The 21,884-nt window shown below is 42.2% G+C and overlaps 1 protein-coding gene across 15 annotated transcripts in view; it reads right to left on the bottom strand.

The window, feature by feature from the left end:
• Positions 1-21,884, bottom strand: part of pard3ab (par-3 family cell polarity regulator alpha, b) — a 373,665-nt gene that overhangs the window by 187,692 nt on the left and 164,089 nt on the right. For 9 of the 15 annotated variants that reach the window (XR_014870592.1, XM_085140456.1, XM_085140450.1 and 6 more), the window contains 6 exons: positions 20,062-20,201; positions 19,274-19,402; positions 16,269-16,304; positions 13,595-13,642; positions 3,570-3,758; positions 2,686-2,856 (listed from right to left, as the gene is read on the bottom strand). Coding sequence is in view for 14 of the 15 variants with exons in the window: in XM_085140456.1 (XP_084996582.1) it covers positions 2,686-2,856; positions 3,570-3,758; positions 13,595-13,642; positions 16,269-16,304; positions 19,274-19,402; positions 20,062-20,201 (713 nt within the window). In the remaining variant the exon portion in view is untranslated. The remainder of the gene's footprint in view (positions 1-2,685; positions 2,857-3,569; positions 3,759-13,594; positions 13,643-16,268; positions 16,305-19,273; positions 19,403-20,061; positions 20,202-21,884) is intronic. The other 6 variants (XM_085140453.1, XM_085140464.1, XM_085140451.1 and 3 more) reach the window with 5 other exon arrangements.

Genomic DNA, 21,884 nt, shown 5'->3' with positions numbered 1-21,884 from the left:
GATGTGGAAGTTGGCTGGTTGGAGTTCACTGCGTTTCTATGGGGATGGAGGAAAGATCGGAAGTGGTGGAGCCTGTGATTTATGCAAAAGCAAACATTTGAGATTGATATCAGATTGACGGGGACACGGGGGGGAGAGTAAATAGAGATTTATCTGATCACATATGTCGCTAAATGTCAAATGAGCTATAGCTCTTATCCTATAGTAATTAGGTGTTATTAGATTTTAAGTAATATTTGATTGACGGCTGGTTATGATGCGTTAATCTATACTGAGCCTATGGGGCTTCAACTCAGACTAGTCTCTTTGAGAACAAGTGTATTAAATTGTTGCTTTCCTCTTCTTGTTTTCTCAGTGTCACGGACTCTATTTTTATAAATAGCCAGACACTTGGACAGCCTCAGGCCATGCCTCCAGCTCTGCATGTGAAGCAAAGATTGACGAGACTCCCAGCGCTCGAATTTTATTCATCCACCACGCTCTCTGTGAAGTCTCACTGCTTCGACATGTCGGCAACACACACGCGTGTGCATATACATGGGACGTGTTGGCAAACGGACACGCAGAAATATCCTGGTAAATAAATGCATATGTGCATAAGCCGGATGTACAAAAGCACAAACTGCATGCTTCACTACACATATATACACGCACACAGGCTGATAAAACACGCACGCACACACACACACACATACACACACACGACACACCTCCAGGCTTAGCCTCTGCTTTCAATTACGAGGCGGACCGAGGGGAAATCAAAACTTTGACACACCAGGTTGGAAAAGGAGAGCAGAGAAGCCAGGCACTGCCAGAGGCGTACATGTGCACACGGACGTGCGCGCCCATTTGCAGACACGCAGCAGCGGTGCACACAGATTCAGCCTCAGCTTTCAAGCAGGCGACAGGCCAAGGTGTACGGAGAATGTAAAAACATGACATTGAGGGGAGGAGAAAAGTTGCGCAGCTCAGTTCGCAGCCGTGTATTTTTCCTCCACCTGCCTCGAGGGAGGCAGGAGTGAATGTAAGGGGTTGGCGAAATGCTATGACCTGACTGCTTCCTTTTATTTTATGAAATAATTAATTGATGCTTATAAGGGTATTTCCCAGTGGTTTGGCTTTGGGTTGTTATATATTTATCACAGAAAGGAACTCACAGAAATCAGGCCTAACGACTTAAGTGGCTATATTCAGGAACAGCAATGCCAAATTTTACAGGAACAAAAGCAAAAAAAAAAACCCAACAACATGGAAACTGCAACTATAGATATTCTGATCTGAATACTAACAGATTGGAAAGTGAAATTTGAAATTTTCTGCTAGGTTGGACTCTAGCAGACTGAAATAGCAGTTCTTTACCAAACTGCAGTCTGCATCTAAATCTAGATGTTTTGTGAATCAGCAGCAGCAGTCGAAGAACTCACTACACTGCTTCAAATCACAGAACAGCTGGTAACGAAAAAGCCCGAGCATTAATATTGAATGAACGCCACCTTCTTTTGCTCAAAAACTAATGTTGACATGGCCTTGGGCACGATGTTTCCCCACAGTTTTCCCAATGAAACTGCTCAACTCTGCGCAACTCTGAGGTTTGAATTTGTGAGAGCCAAGTCGGCTGCTGCAAAAGGTCGTATATGCTCAGAGTGAGCAAAAACAGTAAATTATTATAGTTGCTGTACTAGTTGTAAAATCTTCTGATTGCATGGTTTACACAAAAGCGTGCTGGTCACAGGTATGATGCTGAACTTGAGTAGATCCCGACTAATACAGCGTTCTTTAGGCCAATATGAAATTTAGTCACTTTAAAATCCAAAATAACAGCCACATGTATGGATTTCCCTAATATTTGTTATGTTTAGTTTAGCACTGTCAGCTTTAACATGTTAATACGGCATTAACGTGGGTAAACGCGTTAATGCTGTCATCACAATTAACGCAATTAAATTAGGTTTTAGTGCACTCAACACATTTGGAGTGCAGAATGGACAAATCGGACAAGCTGCCCAAAATGCTCCAGATGAGGTAATTGTTAATTGCGTTAGTCGTGATGACGGCGTTAACGCGTTTAAGCTGCATTAACGCGTTAACGCTGAGGAACCCCTCACACGGACTAATCTGCGTTAACTCGTTAGCGGGGATTTGCCAATTTCGACGCGTTAACGCGAGTCAGTTTGTGTTAACGCATTAGCGCTGACAGCACTAGTTGAGTTATTTATGAATCCTTACTAAGGTCAGGGCTTTGAGTACTCCGGGAGAGTAGAAAAGCGCTATATAAGAATCAGCCCATTTACTAAGGTGATATATGAATGCTTTTTAAAAAAGTTAATAACTGTTTTACAAGTCATGGATCAGTCGTTTACGCTCTGCCCCCTGGTGGACAAATTAAGCAATGTCAATGGTTGAAGGGTGTTTCTTCCATCTCCACTTTTAATTTTTCAACTTGGAAATTCTGACACTGATTTATCGCCAAACAGCCAACATCCGGCAATATAACGACCAATATGCTGGATAAGTTCTAAAATAGGCTTTAAATGGGAGTCTGAGAGGGCTTAATCATCAGTAAGACACATTAGCAAAATCGGCAAAGCAGAGGTTCTAATTAAAAAGTAATGATTGTCCTGGTCTATATAAATCCACACAGCCGAGAACCAGACATTCAAATCCATCCTTCACCTTGGTTCCTACCTCATTTCTTTTGGCAACTCGTCTGGCCACAATGAGCTGGATCATACCACGCTTGTTGCCTTCAGTTGACATGGACTTGCGTAGCGTCTCCATAGCGTCTTGGTTGGTTTTGCCCAATAGCGACTCGCCGTTGACAGCAATCAACTGGTCATTTACTCGCAGGCGCCCGTCCTTTTAATAAACAACCAATTACATATGCTGTTTAAACTTTTAACACTATGTTTTTACTGACTGAACTTAAATAAACGCTGTAAATAGACCTAAAAGCACTTACACCTCCGGTTTAACAATAACCTTGATCTAATCAGACAAACGACCTCACTAAGAGGATCCTGTTTCTAGTCATGATCTAATGTCTTGGAGAAAACAGTCCTTTCAAGGCCATTATCATGAGCTGTCAACACAAGCTTGTTTGTATGAAAAACAATCAAGTTGAAGGACTATTGAAACTGACTGCAGCACTACAGACAGCCATGGAAGAAAGGGTGCTTTGTGCTCATAGAGCTCATCACAGCTTAAGTGTTTCTTAGAAACAGAAAAGTCGTTTACCTCACGTTCCCTGTTAGAAGGTTAAAGTTACTTTTTAAAGTTTGGCATATCGAAAAATCACACCTAAAATATAAAAAGCTTTGAGGCAAAGACATTCTAATGTAATGTAAAGACACACAGATTTAATTCTAAACTTAATGATTCTGCCACCGGCCAGGTGTCAGTTAGGACTTGCTGGTGTACATTTAGAGTCAGATTTAACTGAATCAGCATCTTTATATTTCAATTTCAGATAAAAAAAACTTGCCTCCATGAATGAACACCACATTTTTAATCTTTCTTTCTTCTTTGTTTCCATTCAGACACTTTATTATTCATGAGAGAGGCTACTGTACCTTGCAGGCTGCACCTCCATTTATGATGGATTTGACAAAGATGCCCAGATCTGCATGGTTTTCCTTGGAGCGGTTGCCTTTAACGCTCACACCCAAACCTGCAGAACCCGAGTCACTGAGGGGGATCTCAAAGGTCAGGAACTCTCTGGTCCCATCAGGGGTCAGGACCAACTCGTCCTCCTCTGTCTTCTGTAAGAGGCGGAGCAAAGATTGAGATATGGAGCCCAATTTACAGAGCCAAAGCAACCCGACCAGCGACTACAAAAGAACTTTTGAAAATCCGCCGAGACAGAATCACATTTAAATACATCTAAATGCTCGTACACCGTAATACATATTTAATCATCCAAACCAAAAACATTCATGCATTTCGCCTAAGCAGTAAAGCAAACACCCCTTCAACCTTGCCACACTTTCTCCGTCTTCTTGGGGTTAGCAAAAGTACAAAAGTTAAAAGGACATTCATTTGGTTACTTGAGGTTAATGAAAAGAACCTGCATATAATTTGCAGCAGGGCAGTTAGCAGGGAGGTAAATCAGAGTGCAAGCTCATTATCTACAACTGATTTATTAGTGTTAGACTACCAGTCTTAAGTGTTAAATCAGGTGCTTAGTATATGCAGGCAGAGACTTCTGTTGTATAATTAAGGCACACGGCTCTCATTACTCAACTATGAATCAGATAAATTAAGGAAATATCCATTCTGACATCAAAATGGCATCTTATAATAGTTGGGATGTGATGTGTTAGCTTTGATCTTTGGTGCCAGTGAATAAGCTGCAAGTCCGAGTAAGTTCTGCAGTCCCGTCTCCTACACTGGAAGAATTTTGGAGAAGGATTGTAGCCCGCTCCGACAAATGAGAAATGACATAACACTAACCTGCTTCCCCTCCACCAACAACAAACACTGCACAGTTATATGAAGCTCCACAACAGCCAAGATCTTGGCTAACTGAACACTTCTGTCATGTACTTGAAAGCGCAGCGTGAATCAAAGCAAATGCAATTGGAGAGCATTTACTGTGAAGCATCTGCAGGTACACAACTAAGAAGTGTTCAATAACTGCAAATTTGCCAGTGCGTGTTTCTGATTAGATTACTGGGTATATACTGCATCTATATTGTGATTAATGTCAGCCTTATGAGGTGTTCAAGCTCAGTCCAATATGATTATTTCCTGTTAATTTCAAATCATTAAAGCACAGATGCACTCCAGATTAACGCCACAACTACATTTAGTGTTTGAAGGACACGGAGACTCCAAATATGGCCAACAAATGTCAAGACGTACTCTTCTTAAACATCCCTGTATACTCAGGACTCAGGCCTCACCTCAGAACTAAGAGCTTAGATATTAAGTCACAGCTGAATATTTCCACTAAAAACGTCTGACTAAAAGTGTTCCTATAGAAAAAAAAAGCACAAACTTCGCACCTGAATCATGATGCCAAGTGCGTCAAACAGGCAGTAAACTTCCCAGTAACCCTGCATGAACACAGCAGCCTAATTGACATGCTGAGTGCTCTCTCTGTCTCTCTCTCTTCCCCTCCACAACAGGTGCTTCTCTCACTCTTTCTCTAAATTCATTCTCCCTCTCTCTTCCAGCTCCAACAATAAAAAGCTATTCTCTCTTGCTTGTTATTTGACAGCTGTCCTCTGAATAGATGGGTGCGTGCACGCTAGCGCCTGGCAATTATTGTGCACGCCTAATGAATTCAATCATCGGGCTCGGTGTCAGCATGTCATTAGCTCCCTTTGTTTGCTGGGAGAGAGATGGAATTACTCTGGGTGCAACCGAGGAGGGAGAAAGAGGGATGGAGGGAGAGGCAAAGTGGCGGAGGAGGAGGGCAAAGTGAGGATGGAGTAAAAAGGACGGGGAGGGAAGGGGAGGAAGGAAGGAGGAAGATAAAGGACAAGGAAGCACGAAGAGCACCGTCAGGGTGTCTGCGTGTTTCAGAAAGACAAAAGAACGCTACCTGGAATAAAGTTGTGAGAAAATTAAAAACAGAGCACGAGTCGATTTGATACGAGTGCTGCGGAATAATAAAGACAACAGGAATTTAATTATTTTGGTGCAATTCATTCTGCTGGAATAAATTTAAGGCTAATTAAAAAGTGACTCCTGAACTGCGAGTAAGTGAATAAGAAGAAAAGTGAAGTCACAATAGAACTGATCTGTAAATGAGGTTTTATTTCAGGGCTGAAAATAGCCTCCTGTTCCCTTTTAGATTTAAATCTAATGGTTTGATTGAATTTAACTGCCATATTTCATACAGCGTTATGCAAAACTTACAAGATAATTGGACTGGAAAGTATATCTGGTAACCCTGAGAGCAAAAAAAATGGTAACGTCGGAGATGCTCCAAAGTCTTTTCGGCTTTCCATAACACAAAAGAGACTGGAAAGCCTTCCAGCAACGGCAGTTAGCAGTTAGTCTGGTAGACATAGTTAAGACTGATACTGTATCCACAGATGGCAAACTCAGCTAAAAATCAATTAATTAATTAACTAATCAGTTAAGCCTGTTATTTTAAATGCTATAACTTACTGCATTTCCAGCTAATGCTGGTCTCTGTTAGCTAAAATGTGCTTGCTCATCAGCTGGTACCACCAGTTTTTGATAAAAGAGGAATTAATTGTACTTTTTCTTCCCTAATGGCACGGGCATGCTCCCGCCAGGATTCATCAGGATCACTTCTGAGAGCACGAGACATTTTCTTACATGCATCGGCCTCCACAGAGTCCAAAATCCCGACGAACATTAATACAAGAACTTGTCAAAATCAGTGCTCTTCTGGATGGAAATCAATGTTGTGATATTGCATATGATTAGCAAGATCATGTCACAGCAAATGCTGTCATTGAAGCTACAGATGCTTCTAATAACATTTTAGGGAGGGGGCTTAGTATTGTGTCTTTTTGTAGGTATTAACAGTCGTTAAACCATCACAGGCTCGTTTACAGCATTTGCAATGTTGATTTTACACATTAAATGTGCACTAGCAAAGAATTTCCACCACCAACCAACACAATTATGGTTTAGTGTGGAAATATAATGAATATTATCTTTGCAAAAACGAAACCTGTTGTGTTGCTTCTTTATTTTGAAGACGATGTCAAAATCTTATTTTTGCCATTTAACTTCATTGCTGTTCTTTCTGGAACCAAATGATTGATGAGACTCATTCAGCATGCAATATGTGCACTTCACACCACAGGGCTCAATGTGATGTTTGATGCAGTCACAAAGGTCAGAGCAAAACAGTTAAAGACTTCCAGCAGTGTTTCAGTCTGTGCCCTGCACCTCTTTTCTTCATTACTGAGAGGAACAAATCAAAAGATTTTCTCTGATGCTCTTACTACAATCTCAAAGCTCAATTATATAATTCAGTCACTTTACACCTATAATATCAATTTTCCCTCGATCCCTGCACACTGCTGCGTGGATGCCGTCTTTCCATTGGCTGCGAGGGCAGCAGTCACAGCTTGAGCGAAGCAGTGTAAATAATGGGTTTCAGAGTGCGCCACTCACGAGGCATCCTGCGTGACAGCACTTTAAACGGGCAGCGAGTGGGCCTGCCACAGATCAGGTATGGTACCATCTGTGGAGAGAAGTCTGTGGTGCTAAGATTAGCATAAACTGAGAGCGGCTACTTTTTCCTTTTTTTTTTTTGGAAAGGAGCTGTGGGTCAGCCTGGGAAAAGTTCTGAAGTACATGACTTTAACACTAAGGCCAACTGTGGGCATCAAATGCTCCTACTACATCCCTGTTTACAGTGTGTAAGCAAAATTATAAGTAACATTTTATTACTATGTATAACAAAGTTACAACCTTCTGATAACCTATAATCTAAATTTTAGTCATGATCCAAAATATTTATCTTAAATTGGACGCAGTGTACCAACTATTAAATAAAGCTTAATTGTTGTTTTTCTGAGATCCTGAATTATCTAACTGATTATTATTGTTATTAAGACCAGACAGAGAAAATACACCAACAAGAAAATCAGAAGAAAAACACCCACACAGGCACAGGAGGCAAAGAAGGTTCAAAGTGAGAGGAGCTGAATGAAGGTGATGGAAAGGAAAGTAACGATGGGCTTGAGGAGGAATGGGGGGGGGAAATGGAGAGGGTGGAAAGGCGAGGAGCCGAAAAGAAAAGGGTGAGAAGAATGAGAGAGTGCGAGCATGACAATGACAGAGTGAGCGAGCGAGCGAGTGTGAATGAAAGGCCGACAGAAAGGGATGAATCCATGTGGAACACAAAAGGAGAGACACTGCCACCTCTCTCACTGCGCGCCTGTATCTCTCACTCTCTCCGCTTTTCATATTTTTATACTGCTCTTTCACATTTATTTATTTTTTAAATCTCCATCTCCTCCCTGTTTGGCGCCACCTCCCTTCCCCAGCTCCCACGTACTTGTTCTTCCGTCGCCCATCTCTTCGGCTCCTCGTTTACCCCTCTTATCATTTATTCCTACGAGCACACCCAACATTAAAACATCTAAATTTGAGGAGCCATCGTTTTTGCTTTTATCCTTGACGCTAAAGTAGTGTTTGTGCCACACGGAAAACAAGCTTTTCTCAAAGTACTGTGCAGAAAGATGCACTTGAAAACGTGAGCCTCAAATTTGAACTCAGTTCAGATAAACACCGCTTAAGTCTGAAAACTCTGAAATCACAGGAAAAATGCTTTTTGTCTAGTTCACAGGTGGCATCCATAAAGTAAGCAGCTCCTTCTTTCTCAGTTATCCGACTTAAGAAATGGAAGAACTTATACATAAGAACAACCACAGATTGATGGGACTGGAGTGTTTCAAGTCAGCACAGGTGATGACAGTGAGTTGGACGAGGCTTTGAGGATTAACAGGCTTTAACTCAGAGCAATAACTTTTGTTTTTTGTTAACTGCTGACCAAATTTTGGCTGTAACATAAAACTTTATAGTTTGACACTTAAAAGAAGGAAAAGATGACGCATTAAATTCTCCTATTTAAGCCCTCTCACACACACTAGCTGAAGCCTTCTGTCCCTCTCGCATTCTCATTTTCACTCATTCCCATCCATCCCCCCCAAACCTCTCCAGTGCAGCACATCTAATGCAAGTCTCACACCTTCAAAGCCTCTGCTCTTCTTTGTATGTGTGCAGTAACTAAAACTTGAGCATTACGAGGAAATTATTACTTTTCCTGCTTTTTCCTTCTCCGCTGCGGGCCTGGAATGATTAGCTTGACTTTGGCTGTACAAACCTGTCGATTTGATGGCATCTGTAAAAGTCAGTTGAGGGGAATTATAAGTGGGGGGGGGGAAATGAGGGCTGGAGGTGATGATTGAAAAGAGAGAGAATTAAAAAGGGGGCAGTGAAGGGTGTAATTGGTCGAGAGAAGTCGGGCGTGGAGAGCATTGTTGGCTGCCTACTGTAGCACAGTCCATCTCTGCTTATTCATACTCCAAATCTTTTCATATTCCTGGCTTTCTATTGCTGCTTTATGCACTGCCATCCTCGCTCTATGTTCCTGTATCTTCATCAGCATCACTCCATCTCACCCTTTACAATCCACACTATACCCAAAAAGTGCCTGACTTTGGTCGTTTCTGCTATGATCCTTTTTTCTAGTGAAGAAAAAAAAAAATTTCATAGCCTCTTCCCTCGTCCTCGTCTTTCCACTCTCCTCCCCTTTTCTCCCACCCTCCTTTCCTGCTTCCCCCTTTTCTCCCCTCTATTCATGACTCCTACTTGTCCCCCCTCCCCCTCACCTTCTCTCTCTTCTCCCACTCTTTCTGATGCGTCTCGCTGTAGCTCCATGCTGATAAACCATGAATATCAAATACCTGTGTGATCGACGCACCCGAGGCAGGCACAGCACGGAGGAGGAGAGGAAGGCAGGTGTGTGGAGTGTGTATGTGTGTCATAGAGAAAGCCAGTGACAGGGGGGAAAGAGAGGAAGTGTGTGTGTTGGTATGATTTGTGTGTGTGAACAAAAAAAAACAAAAAAAACATGCTATCCTTCTATGATATGACTATGCTGATAGACACTTCCTTTACAGCATTATGGAGGCTGATATCCACACACACACAGTCACATGTTCAACTTGCAGTCCAAAACTAATCAGCTGCCCTCTTCCTAGCTCTCCCTCTCTCTCGGCCACTAGAAACCATTTATAACCTCATCCAACCCCAAGCAATTACACTAGCAGCTGCTCCCAGTCACTCTACGCACGTGTGTGCTAGTGCGCGAGTATACTTATGTGCAAATGTGTAGTGGTGCGTGTGCATCTGAGGTGTTGCGTGTTTATGGAAATCGTGCCATATGACCCGTGCGTTTTAGAGTTTGCAACGTGCAAAAGGCTCTTGATAGTCTATGTAGCTGCATACAGTGTGTGTGCGTAATGTGCTGTATGGGTGGCTGTAATGTGTGTGCGCGTGAGGGTAGAGGCCAGGTGGCAGCTTGAAACATCACTTTAATTAAGCCAAAATGCCTGTTCTGTGGTAGAATGGCCCTCTCTGATTGACTTGTATGTGTCACCACCGGGCCGCTGGAAAACACAGACACACCACTGTGCCTGCTGCCACCGAGCTGCAACCATTAATCACCGCTGCTATTCTCCTGTGCTAATAATGATACAAGTTATGCAACTCCAGTAATGACTTCTTGCTACATTACAACTAAAACCCCACTAAGCTGCTATTTACCTGAGGTGGCGATAACAACAATATTCAGATCATGTACACTAGTAAGAGCAACAGATACCCCATCAACAGAAAAACTATAAATTCAAAGTTTACAGGGTTGCAGTAAGTTATGAACTGTCCACCAGTTGTGACTACTCAATGTATTTGACTAGTAGGACAAAAATTGAAATGCAAAGGTTATTTGAGGCTGAAAGCAGTACAGTTAGGTACAGTAATATTATCTTTCAACAGACTTATTTACCTCACACAGAGACTCAGTTCATCCTTTGTCTGAAATGTGTCCTTTTAACTCTTTTAGGACAGTTTTATTTTGATTCACTGCAAACAGAAGGTGGGTTGTCGCTTTTGAGCTCATGGAGATCCATGTTACCCGACATCATACAGAGTGCAAAAAAATGTCTGAAATAAAATGTTTAGAGCATTGTCACGTCTGAGCTTTTGGCCATTAAGGATCACCTGCACACTGAGTACACTGGGCACAGTTTTAGAGCTTTGGACAGTGGTTGAGTGGTGAGGACCTATGGAGTTAGAAAGAAAACCATCTGGACTTCTTTAAATTTCCTTGGAAACGTTTCACCTCTCATCCGAGAAGCTTCTTCAGTTCTAAGAGCAACTGAAGAAGATCCCTTCCCAGACGCCTTAACGCCCACTCACATCCTGGGTCATTTGATCTCAGTAAATCACATGATAGGGTGGGGCTACGTTTCACCAATGGATTCGCCTGAAACCTTGGCTGATTGTGATCTACACCCACTCCCATAGGGTTTAAAATCTGGGACTCTCCACCAGTTGCTCTTAGAACTGAAGAAGCTTCTCAGATGAGAGGTGAAACGTCTTTAAAAACCTCAAGAAGTCCAGACGCTTTTCCTTCCAAGTTTCTTAGACTGCAATAACCTGGATGACTGAGAACCTTCACAGACAGTGGTTAGGACCGTTGCCTCACATGTGCAGAGTGACTGGGATCAGGAATCCACTGGTCAGCCAGGAGCTTCCTGTGTGGAGCTTTCATGCACCTCAGCTTCCTCCCACAGTATGTTAGATTGATTGGTGATTCTAAATTGGGCATAGGTGTGATTGTGATCATGAATGACTGTCAGTCACTCTATGTTAGCCCTTTTGTTCCACCTTTCACCCTCAGGCTTCAGCGTCCCCACTGTTGGTACGGAAGCTGCTCTGCCAGCAGCCGTAAATCACTACAGAGGGTGGTGAAGGCAGCAGAGCACATCACTGGCACGAGGCTTCCTGCCATTCAGGACATTTATTTCCAGCGATGCCTCCGTAAAGCTCACAGCATCATCAAGGACCACAGCCACCCAGCACATCAGCTGTTCTCCTTGTTACCATCTGGCAGACGTTACAGGAGTCTGTCTGCTCGGACTACAAGATTTAAAAACAGTTTTTACCACCAAGCCATATGACACCTCAACCACAACACTTAAACACACACAACACAGTCTACAGGACGCACTCAGAAGCTACCTGCAGCTTCACAAGTACTCTGTTTAATCTGCACTGGTCACTCCACTTTATTGTTATTGATATTTATATTTAAAAGTGCAATACTGTAATTTTCTGCTGCTCATTCCTGTGCAATATCCCATTTTGCTCCTTACTATTTTTCTATTTTTTATTACTTTATTTTATTTTATTATATTTTCTCCTACTGTATCATGCTGCTGAGTGACTGCTGCTCGTCAAACACATTTCATTGCAATGTTGACCCTGTGCTAACTTGCATATGACAAATAAAACTGAAAACTGAATACATATAAATAATAGGAAAAGCACAATAGGTACTGCTTTAAAGTCAGGCTTTGTTTTATTAGTTATGCTCGCTTAGAAGACACCAGCATTTTAGACTTTAAATAAGAATACTTGTCACTGTTATTGCCAGATAGATTTATGCTGACGTAGGCCATCAGACATGCAGCAGCAATAACCAGCCACCTAATGTGGAAAATGCAGAGTGAGGAATATCATATCAGATCTTTTGAGATAGAGATATGATGCAATTATTACCCAAGTCAGTAGAGCTGACTCGTGGCTATAAACACAGCTCAACAGTGCTAGTTTCTCCAAAGGTTGAATCTGAATGCCTGCTATGGAGTCTGCTGTTATGATCCAGAAATATGTGAGATAATTTCATTAACTCCCTGGAATGAAAACTTTGGTGACTGTGCATTCTCTTTCAGTTAATCAAAAATGAATTACGACCCCATATTCCACCGTTGACAGCATTTATTGCTTAACAAATAAACTGTGCACAGTTGTTTAAATGAAATATGGCGTAATGTTTGTTATATTTTTGCAAAACCTTAGATGAGTCCAAAAAAACAAACAAACCCCGGAGACGTTCGGTACTTTACTTCATGTAGCAACTGCTGTATGTTATGAAGCATTGAAACAAAGAGCAGAACATAGACGCTTTGATGCATCATGCGCTCACAGTTTTCACCGACTGACTTGTTATTACGAGCTGCAAATGAAATGATGTTGCACTAATGCATGGCTTTGGTTTGTCATGCAAGTTGTAGTTTAAAAACAAAAATACAAACCCTCCCACACAACAGCACCACACTTCTCACCTCCTCACAGACAAATACAGTATAACACTGCCAGATTTTTCTGTGAATATATGCCGTGTCATGGGCGGCCATGCTGAATGCTTTATCACACTGTGAAAAAAATCCTTCATCATTACACCAAAACGTGCTAACAAATTACCATTTCATAACAGCTTTGTGTGCGCAGAGAAACATTCACATGTGATAGATAGCATCTTGGCACGGCGCTGCTGTAGCATTACTGCTGCTCCTGCTGATGGCTTTTCAATATAGCATTGCAGTAATTTTCCATAAGCCAGTATGACTAATGGCATAAACAATGGAGCTGAATGTTCACGTTATGGGCCCATTATGAAACTATCAGAGCAGGCATGTAAAGACGGATGCCTTTGATCAGCACTCTATTGTAGCAGCCAGGTGCAGAGAAGAGGATTTAAGTCTTAAAGTGTGTCTTAAGTGTGCGTGTGTGAGGCAGAGAGAGAGGAAGGGGAGGGGGGGGGAGTGAAATAAAGAAAAGGGGAACTAACAAAGACAGAGACAGGAGACGAAACAATGAAAACTGAAGAGAAGAAGGGGGCGAGGAAGAGACAGAAGAGAAAACCCAACAAAGTCTTTTGTTTTTACAGACCATTGGGAAAGCAATGGATTGCTTAAATGACTCCCAGTCTATTTGTGCAGCCACCCAAAGTATCTCATTTGCCTTTCATGCCTTTTCCCCCCTATACAGCACATAATAGCCCACGCTGTCGATGTCATGCAGCAGTTACCTCTATCAGCCAGTGGTGTTTCCCGGCTGTCACAGGCTGCCGTGGATGCTAAAGGGAGCAGTGAAAGTCAACAGGTTAGACACAGAAGCCCCTTAGACATGGACCACTTACTGAGTCCAAGACACTACTTGCAATAAAGAACCTATTTGGCCAGAAAGTTTAAAGTGACTTGACCAAATATGTAACAAAGAAGGTCATGGGAGCTAATGCCATGGATGAAGTGCTAAAAGAAACAGGAGTCTCCTTAATCATTGGCCATTTTTATTGCAATGATTGGAGAGCACGGTGGCTTTACCGCGTAAAAAAAACATGACAAAACAACTAAAAGTTGTCAACCTCTAAAGCACTACTGTAAAATCGTATGTGATTTTTGGGTCATTGGACCGATTTCATAAAGTGAGTGCTTTTTCCACTTCACTTGCTGCATTTTGTCTGCCGTGTAACCCTTGACAGAGCTCTCTTAAAGGATGAGTCATGCTGTGCCAGCTTCCAAAAACCCAGCTGAGTGCCGGCAAAGCCGCGGATCTAAAAGCTGTCTACATAGTAAGTTTTGTTAGCTTTTTTAACTGCTAACAAAACTGCACTGTAGAGATGCATAACAGAAAAGTTAAAGAAAATCAACAGATATAATTAAGCTCCCCATGCGGCACGTGAGCCTGCTTTTTACTTCCTGCTAAAGAAATAAAAGCTTTAGATGTTTTAATTAAATGCTTTTCAACTTTGGACAGTTGGCTGAACAAAATTAATGATTTGAAAATGATTTGAATTTTCACAATGTTCTCTAGTTGTTTTTATTATGTGGTCAAAAATAATACGAGAATGAGGACAATAATAACTAGCTGCTGTCCCAGCGGCACTGCTGTTATCCCGCCTTTTCCATTGGAAAGCTATCTAATACTTGCATGTCCATTAAAAGATGTTCTTTCGGACCCACTCCCTGCCCCTTACACCATCATGATGCCTCTGCTATTGTTGCTGTTATCGGCGGTGAGATGTTTAAAATGAGGCGCCTGACAACAGATAACATCTGAAAGGCACTGAATCCATTATGGCGGTTGATGTTCCGGGAAAGGGTAAGGAGAAGGCTCATCTGGAGGTTTGGAGTTTGGAAAGCAGGAAAGAAGGGAGTTGAAAAGAGAAGCGAGAGGAGACAGCAGGACTGTGGTGCTTTTTCTTATCCGTCTGGCTCTGGTTCACATTGATCTTTAGGTTGGGAAACATCCAAAATTGAGGAAATGGACATTATTTTCTTGCATTAAAGACGCAAATTGCAATATTTCTATATATATATATATATATAAATAATTAGGCTAGCATCAATTCCTATAAAGATAGAGTCAGAAAGAGACAAAACCACATGAAACTGCTACACAAACCACACAGACCACCTGGATTGTTCTTTACATTACTGAGAAAAAAGAAATGTGAGTAAAAGGCAAAAGCAAAGCAATTAATTCCCAATAAATATTCCAAAAGTTTAAACTTATAGTGCACTTCTGGAAGGAAAACAGCACAATGCTTCCAAGGATGGCTTATACCATTCTGACTTTGAAATGTGACATTTAAATGGCAGCAATGGGAGACACAGTGGTGTTTATCTGCACTTATTCTAATGCTTCTGGAATGATACGCGTCATCTTTTCTGCACATGTGCACACATATGAAATGTGCCAGCTGCAGTCACAATAGTCAACAACGCCCCGCCATAACGCTTCGTCACGACGAGGATCATCCCCACAGCTGGCAGGTAGAACCGCCAATCAGATTAACTGGGCAATTACACTTCTAATGTGCCACGCAAAAACCTAACCAATTACCTGCACTCAGCCAGATGTAACCTGAAGGTAAGGCCAGATGTGAAGACGTGAAGTCTGTTAAATCACAAATCAAATTTGGCATGTAAATGGAGTGTTATGGAAATCTGAATAGCTTTTTAATACGAGCAGTAAAAACAGACGAGCTTTTAACAGCTGCTGCAATCGAGAGCCTTTTTGGGTAATGTGTGCCATAAAGACCACACTGTAACAGTTGGAGACACTGTACATCCTGATGAGGGCTGATTATTCACAGAAGGTAGATTCTGAAACATACTCCATAGGGTACAATCCCAAGATTAAAAATCTCTGTCAGACATTTATAGCACGCTATATACTTTATGTTAAATTCCTCAATTACGGAGCCGTTAATCTATTAAAGCTGTCAAAGTGTCTGTGCACGTTTCACTGCACTGTCTGCATTTCCCCCTAAACTAAACTGGGTTTGTTATTCCCCTCACATATCGGAGCGGGTCTGCAGCAACAAGGCCAGACTGACAGCCTTATCCACAGCTAACAAATACAGCAAACTTCCACCTTCACTGGCAAACACAGCTCTGAAGGGAGTTATGGAGCAAATTATACTGCAGCACAACTTCAACAGCCACATACTGATGAAGCATGAAATTGTGACTTCTTACAGCGACTCTAGCTAGAGATTTAAGTTAGTGACTAACACTATAGGTAGGGTACCGACTTGCACTCTGATTAACTAGCTAGTTTAGCAGCAGAGGTTGGATGCATGCATAAGTTGGGTGATAAGAGCGGGAGGGGGGAGTTTGGGCTAAATAAAGAGGAGGGAGTTGTTAAAGACGAGAGGTGGAGGTTTGTTGCAGGTCGGTGTAAGGCTGGTGTCTTACCAAATCTCTGGGGATTTGCATCTGGGGCTCAGCATTCTAGAGGATGGAGGAGGGACAGAAGAACCAAAAGTAATCAGGAAATAAAATATACTCATTTACATAAACAGTGAACATTTGATTATAACAGAAATCAGGGAACTAGTGGATAAAGTTAAGCAGTTCAAGAAAAAGCGCATGCAGGATATGAAAACGATAAATCTGACGAGTGCAGAGACTTTGAGTATCAACCGTGGCTCGGAAACAGCTGAAGCGGTTGCAAAGACAAAATGTCATCATCGAAATGCTGTCTTTGCATCCGCACAAACTTACAGTTTCACTTTCATTTACTCTGGATTTTTTTAACCATCCAGCTGTGCCCTATCGCAAGATGAGACAAACATCCAGATTGCTTTCATCGTAAGAAAAACGACCCGAAGAAATTCCCAGCCACAATCTTTACAAGTAAAATGCTCCGTGTAGACCGAGATTCTGAAACTTTCACACAGTTTTGACTGTAAATAAAAAGTCAGCATCAGTCCTCAAACAAAACAACAACAACAAATCTTGGTGAGCACCAGAATTTGGCCAAGCCCAAAGTGCGGTTCAAAAAGGATCGTCGAATGCATTCGGCACAGTTTAGTAACCGCTTTGAAAAAGTTGCTTTAATTTAACTATATTCAAAACTGTAAAGGACAGAGCTGCTTTTTACAATCCTGCTTCTCTCCGAAACTAAACGTGATTTTATGCCAGATTCTTGTATTGGTGATGCAGGAATTTGAATAAAAATACAGCAAATCTGATTAACATTTCCAATATCTTTGTTATCCTACCATTACAGTGTAAGCTCAATTTCCTGCTCGGCGTATTACGTGTCACATTGATGCAGTTTCACATTAGTGATAAAATAGATTGTTCAGCTTAGATTAAGGGCTTTTATACCTGCTGAGAATTATGTCACCTGTAATACAACAGCTGCTCACTTAATTCTTTTCATTACTCTACATTAGATTTAATATATCAGGCTTAGTAATCGCCATTTGTAATTCATAACTATGTGCCAAGAAAGACAGATCTAGTTTTTTTTAAGCTTAAACTACCAAAGTAATGCGCTACTGTGAATTTAGAACATCTTTCACCCTTATGTTGTTGTTAACTGACAGACTGTTTCGTCTCTACAGGCTCTAAAACGCAGAAGAAAAAGTGCAGTCTAGCTTTAGATAGAGACTCGAGCTGCTCATTTTGAGCACTGGACCTCATCTCCCTCGAGTCCCATTTCAGCCCTTTCACATCGCACTCTCCACCCTCTGCAGCTGATAACCACAGATCAAATAAATCCTGCCATCTAACTACCAGCTATGCAGAGTCAGCCAGACTTAAAGCTCTGCTGTAATCTAAAGATGAGTATCGACCAGTGTGGCAGTTTGCCTCATCAAACTTCACCCATGGCGACAGCCAGCCAATAGCCTCATCTGCATCGCTCGCTGTGATAATTGTCACCAATCAGCCGTTTGATTGGCACCGCTTGCTAGTGAATAGCTGTTTGTGGCTCTGCTGGCTGTCGTGACTTCTGAAGGTAGAGGGAGAAATAAATTTTTGCTACAGCAGAGCAGAGATTTAAGGCTGTTTGGTGCCATTACTCACGTTAGTACTCGATAAGCTGTGTGTTAAAGCCAGCTAGCAGAGGTAGGGAGATAGCAGAGAAACCTTGACTGTTGCTGTAGAGTAAACACCAATGTGGTTTAAAGCGCACCCACAGCCTCCACTGTTCACTTCCCACACATTAATAAAGCCACTTAATTCTCTGTGTTCTGCCATCTTGCTTCTGCCTTGGTCATTATAAGCTCCCTTCCAGATTAAAAAACACAACTTTGAGGCAACGCCATACGTGCCAAGCATCCTGTTATATGTTTCTGCAAAGATAATTAAGTACAACATCTGGCACCATGTAAAAACATGAACTTCATGAACATAAACAAACATGAAAACTAAATTAGCATCAGTACGCATGAATCACTGAGAGTGGCTTCTGCCAAGACTGAGTGACAGCAGCAGCATCCAAAAACTGCTCGCAAACAGTTGCATTTCAGTTTGTAAAACGTAATGTGTGTGGACTACGCCTGATTGATATTCAAGCCAAGTGTGTTTTTCACTCTCTGCCTGCTACCTGCCCTGCGTCTGTCTTTTCATCCACACATCCATCAATCTACCGAGTCAGCTTGGAGGCAAAACACAGTGAGAGGAGATGGAAATGCAGATGCAGAGAAGGTTACCCACCAAATGTGAAGAAAGAAAGGGAGCTGGTGAAGGAGGATGGAGAGGAGGGTGATGGATAATGAAAGACTGAAGACAAAGTGAAATCGAGAAGAAAGGAGAGGGTGAAAAGACAGCTCTACAGGTTTCCACCGAGACTAGCCACGACTTGATAATAAAGAGCGGTGCTGCGATGGAGCAGGACAATCAATCTGCATGCTCGGCTAGCGTGCTGTGTTAGCTGGGAAATGAGAAGACGGCACAGCCCTCACTGGAAGAACTAACAGGGCTTGTGACAGCTCAGGATCACACACGGAAGTGCTCACACACATGTGCCAGAACACACCATCTCTGTATACACATAAATGGTAAATGGCCTGTATTTGTACAGCGCTTTTACTAGTCCCCCCCAAGGGACCCCAAAGCGCTTTACACACCCAGTCATCCACCCATTCATACACACATTCACACACTGGTGGAGGCAGCTACAGTTGTAGCCGCAGCTGCCCTGGGGCAGACTGACAGAAGCGAGGCTGCCATATCACGCCATCAGCCCTTCTGGCCAACACCAGTAGGCGGTAGGTGAAGTGTCTTGCCCAAGGACACAGCGACCGAGACCGTCCGAGCCGGGGCTCGAATCGTCAACCTTCCGATTACAAGGCGAACTCCCAACTCTTGAGCCACGATCGCCCCACAAATTACATATATATGTCATGATATGTAATGCATTATGGTGACAGGGTGAAGAGCTGCAGTGAGGCGAGCACCCAACGTACCACTTCTCGGGGTAGGAAAGAGTCCTCCTGGCGTAAAACCAGCAGCCCCACAGCCCCGCCCATGGGTGTAGCTCTAAGCAAGGCGACCACTTCCTCCTGGGTCCGCCCATTCAGGTCCACGCCATTCACCTGAACAGGAGGAGGCACAGTAATTGGGTTAAACTCTACATTATCTTGTATGGATTATTATGTAGGCTTGTTTTAAAAAAGGTGAAACACTCAAATCTCTTAATTGCGCCTTTTGGCCGTGACAGAAAAACAGCAACACTTTACATTTTTATCAAAGCGGCAGATGGTTCGTTTTCTAATTTGATTAGTCGATCAACTAGTCGCTTTAGCCCTAGTTCAAACAAAGTTTGAAAATGAGAAAAACATGAGGATAAAAGGATTGAAAGTTTTGGTGGAATAACCCCATACATTCAGAGCTGCACAGTGTAATCCTTTATGCAAATGGTTTGCAACGTGGGATGATGCAACTTCAAAAGCCGTTCTGTTTTTGCTGCACGAGATAGCGTGTGGAAGCATAGTCTTTGATTTAATTTCAGGATCCACATTTCCATTTAAAACAGTTACGAGAAAGGAATTTGTTACACTTCAGCAGATGGCGAGCAGCGTATATCACATATTTAAAATTGCAGTTTCTCGTGTTTTGGAACGAAATCGCCGTTCCTACGTGATGCACATCTACCTTCCAGATCACAATCGCCATCTAAGACTTTATTAAATGACTAAATGAAAGCCTCCTCACACACGCCTTGTAAAGCATCACCGCACTTTCCCGTGCTTACCTCTAGCAACCTGTCTCCTGCCTTGAGACGGCCATCTTGGATAGCAGCTCCTCTAGGGAGGATATTCTTCACGTAGATGGGTGCTGAGCCCCCGATGGGAACATCCCGTGACGTTATACTGAAGCCGAGTCCCTCGGGGCCTGCGGGATGAGCGGGTGAATAAGTGAGGATGCAAAATCTAATGATAGGATCTGGTTTTATCTTGACGCACAGTCTCCTCTGTACCTCTGGATCTCAAGCTGCTAAAAATATGTTAATATTCAACTGATAAAACTCTCCTGTATCTGAGAGGGCAATAATATTGGCTGGTGTTTTGGGAGACATTTAGCTGAGAGTCAAGTGGGTTCTTTCATTAGGAGTAAAGGGTTGGTATGAATATAGTTGTCCCACCCGAGGGGAACACTTGACCCATTAACTATGAGTACCTCATCTCTTTTAATAGAGCACACTCCTAACCAGTTTTTCCAGCACCATCATCCAGTAACAAGTGGCCCACCTTACCTGAATTAAAGAGTGCGTCCCCCAGTGTCAGAGGAAATAACTGTAATCCACGTTAATAAGTGAGGCCGTTGTTTAGGCCACTGTGAATTTACTACTGCAACATCGTGATAAACACGATCCGCCTGATTCTGTCTGATTCAGCTCAGCATGCAGCTGAATGATTACATCATACTTTCAGGAAATAATCAGTAGAATATCACAATGCTGAAAAAAAAACAGAGGCAATATAATCAGCATTACAGCGACAACCGTTGCTGTAAATTTCACAATAAATGCCTCTCACACCATCATTTATGAAAACTGACTGTGTTTTGAGAAGAATACACCAACGAGTCTCTCCTTTCCCTCGTGAGCTGGCCTATAAGGCACACAGTACCCCGAGATGTTGTCGATCTACATGTGCTCATTAACCTGTGTTTCTGTGGGCGGATTGCATTTGGCTTGTGTACGTTTGCAAGTTTTGCCTGCAACCTCGTACGAGTGCATCATTATGAGCCATTAGGAACGCGGGTCTCTGTCTCATATTATCCATATTCCTAGCAGACAAACAAACAAACTATTTCCTATTATTGGGCAACTTGAAGTTGCAGGAAATGAAGAGAAATCCTCTACCCTGTCAGCACAGCACTTAAGTAGGTTTGTGGTGAATAATTAAAGTAGTTTGTACATTGCAGGGCAATGAAAATGCATGCTTTTAAAGTCTCAGTTTGAACCAGTCAATAATTACACGCAATTATGTTGTGCCAATAAGAAAGTTCAGCCTGAAGAAATGTAATACTTTTGCTTGATTTTTAATTGGAGCCAGAAATTGGAAAAACAACCTGGGTCAAAAAAACAACACGCATTACACAACAGGGTTAGGGAGCGGGTAACCAGAACTTTTTATCTGCAAATGCAATGCAGCTCTAAACCTTTCTACACAAAACCTGCAGGTCCACAACAGAAATGTCTAAATGAGCAGGACCGGACAACTGCAGATACTGCAGGTAAAAAAAGCAGTGAATTAAAACTGAACTGAGCATTTACGGTTGTGAGTGGATGTCTGACACAGACTGCTCTGCAGCATGTGTGAAGGAAAAAACAGCACAATGTCTGGTGTATTTCTCCAGATAATCAACATACTTGAGTAACTTCTCTCACATAAAGATTACTGTACAAGTGCTCAGAACTTGTGATCATGTGATATGTTTCTGTAAATAAACCATTTGAACAGATATTAGAGGTGGGAATCACCATACATCCCACGATACAATATTATCACAATACTTAATGCACGATACGATATTATTGCAATTTTTTAAAAATATTTTGCGATATTCAGA

The sequence above is a fragment of the Neolamprologus multifasciatus genome, chromosome 18, assembly GCF_963576455.1.
Source record: "Neolamprologus multifasciatus chromosome 18, fNeoMul1.2, whole genome shotgun sequence".
NCBI classification, from domain to species: Eukaryota; Metazoa; Chordata; class Actinopteri; order Cichliformes; family Cichlidae; genus Neolamprologus; species Neolamprologus multifasciatus.
Note: the sequence above shows the minus strand (reverse complement) of the source record. Positions and strands in the feature narration are given on the sequence as shown.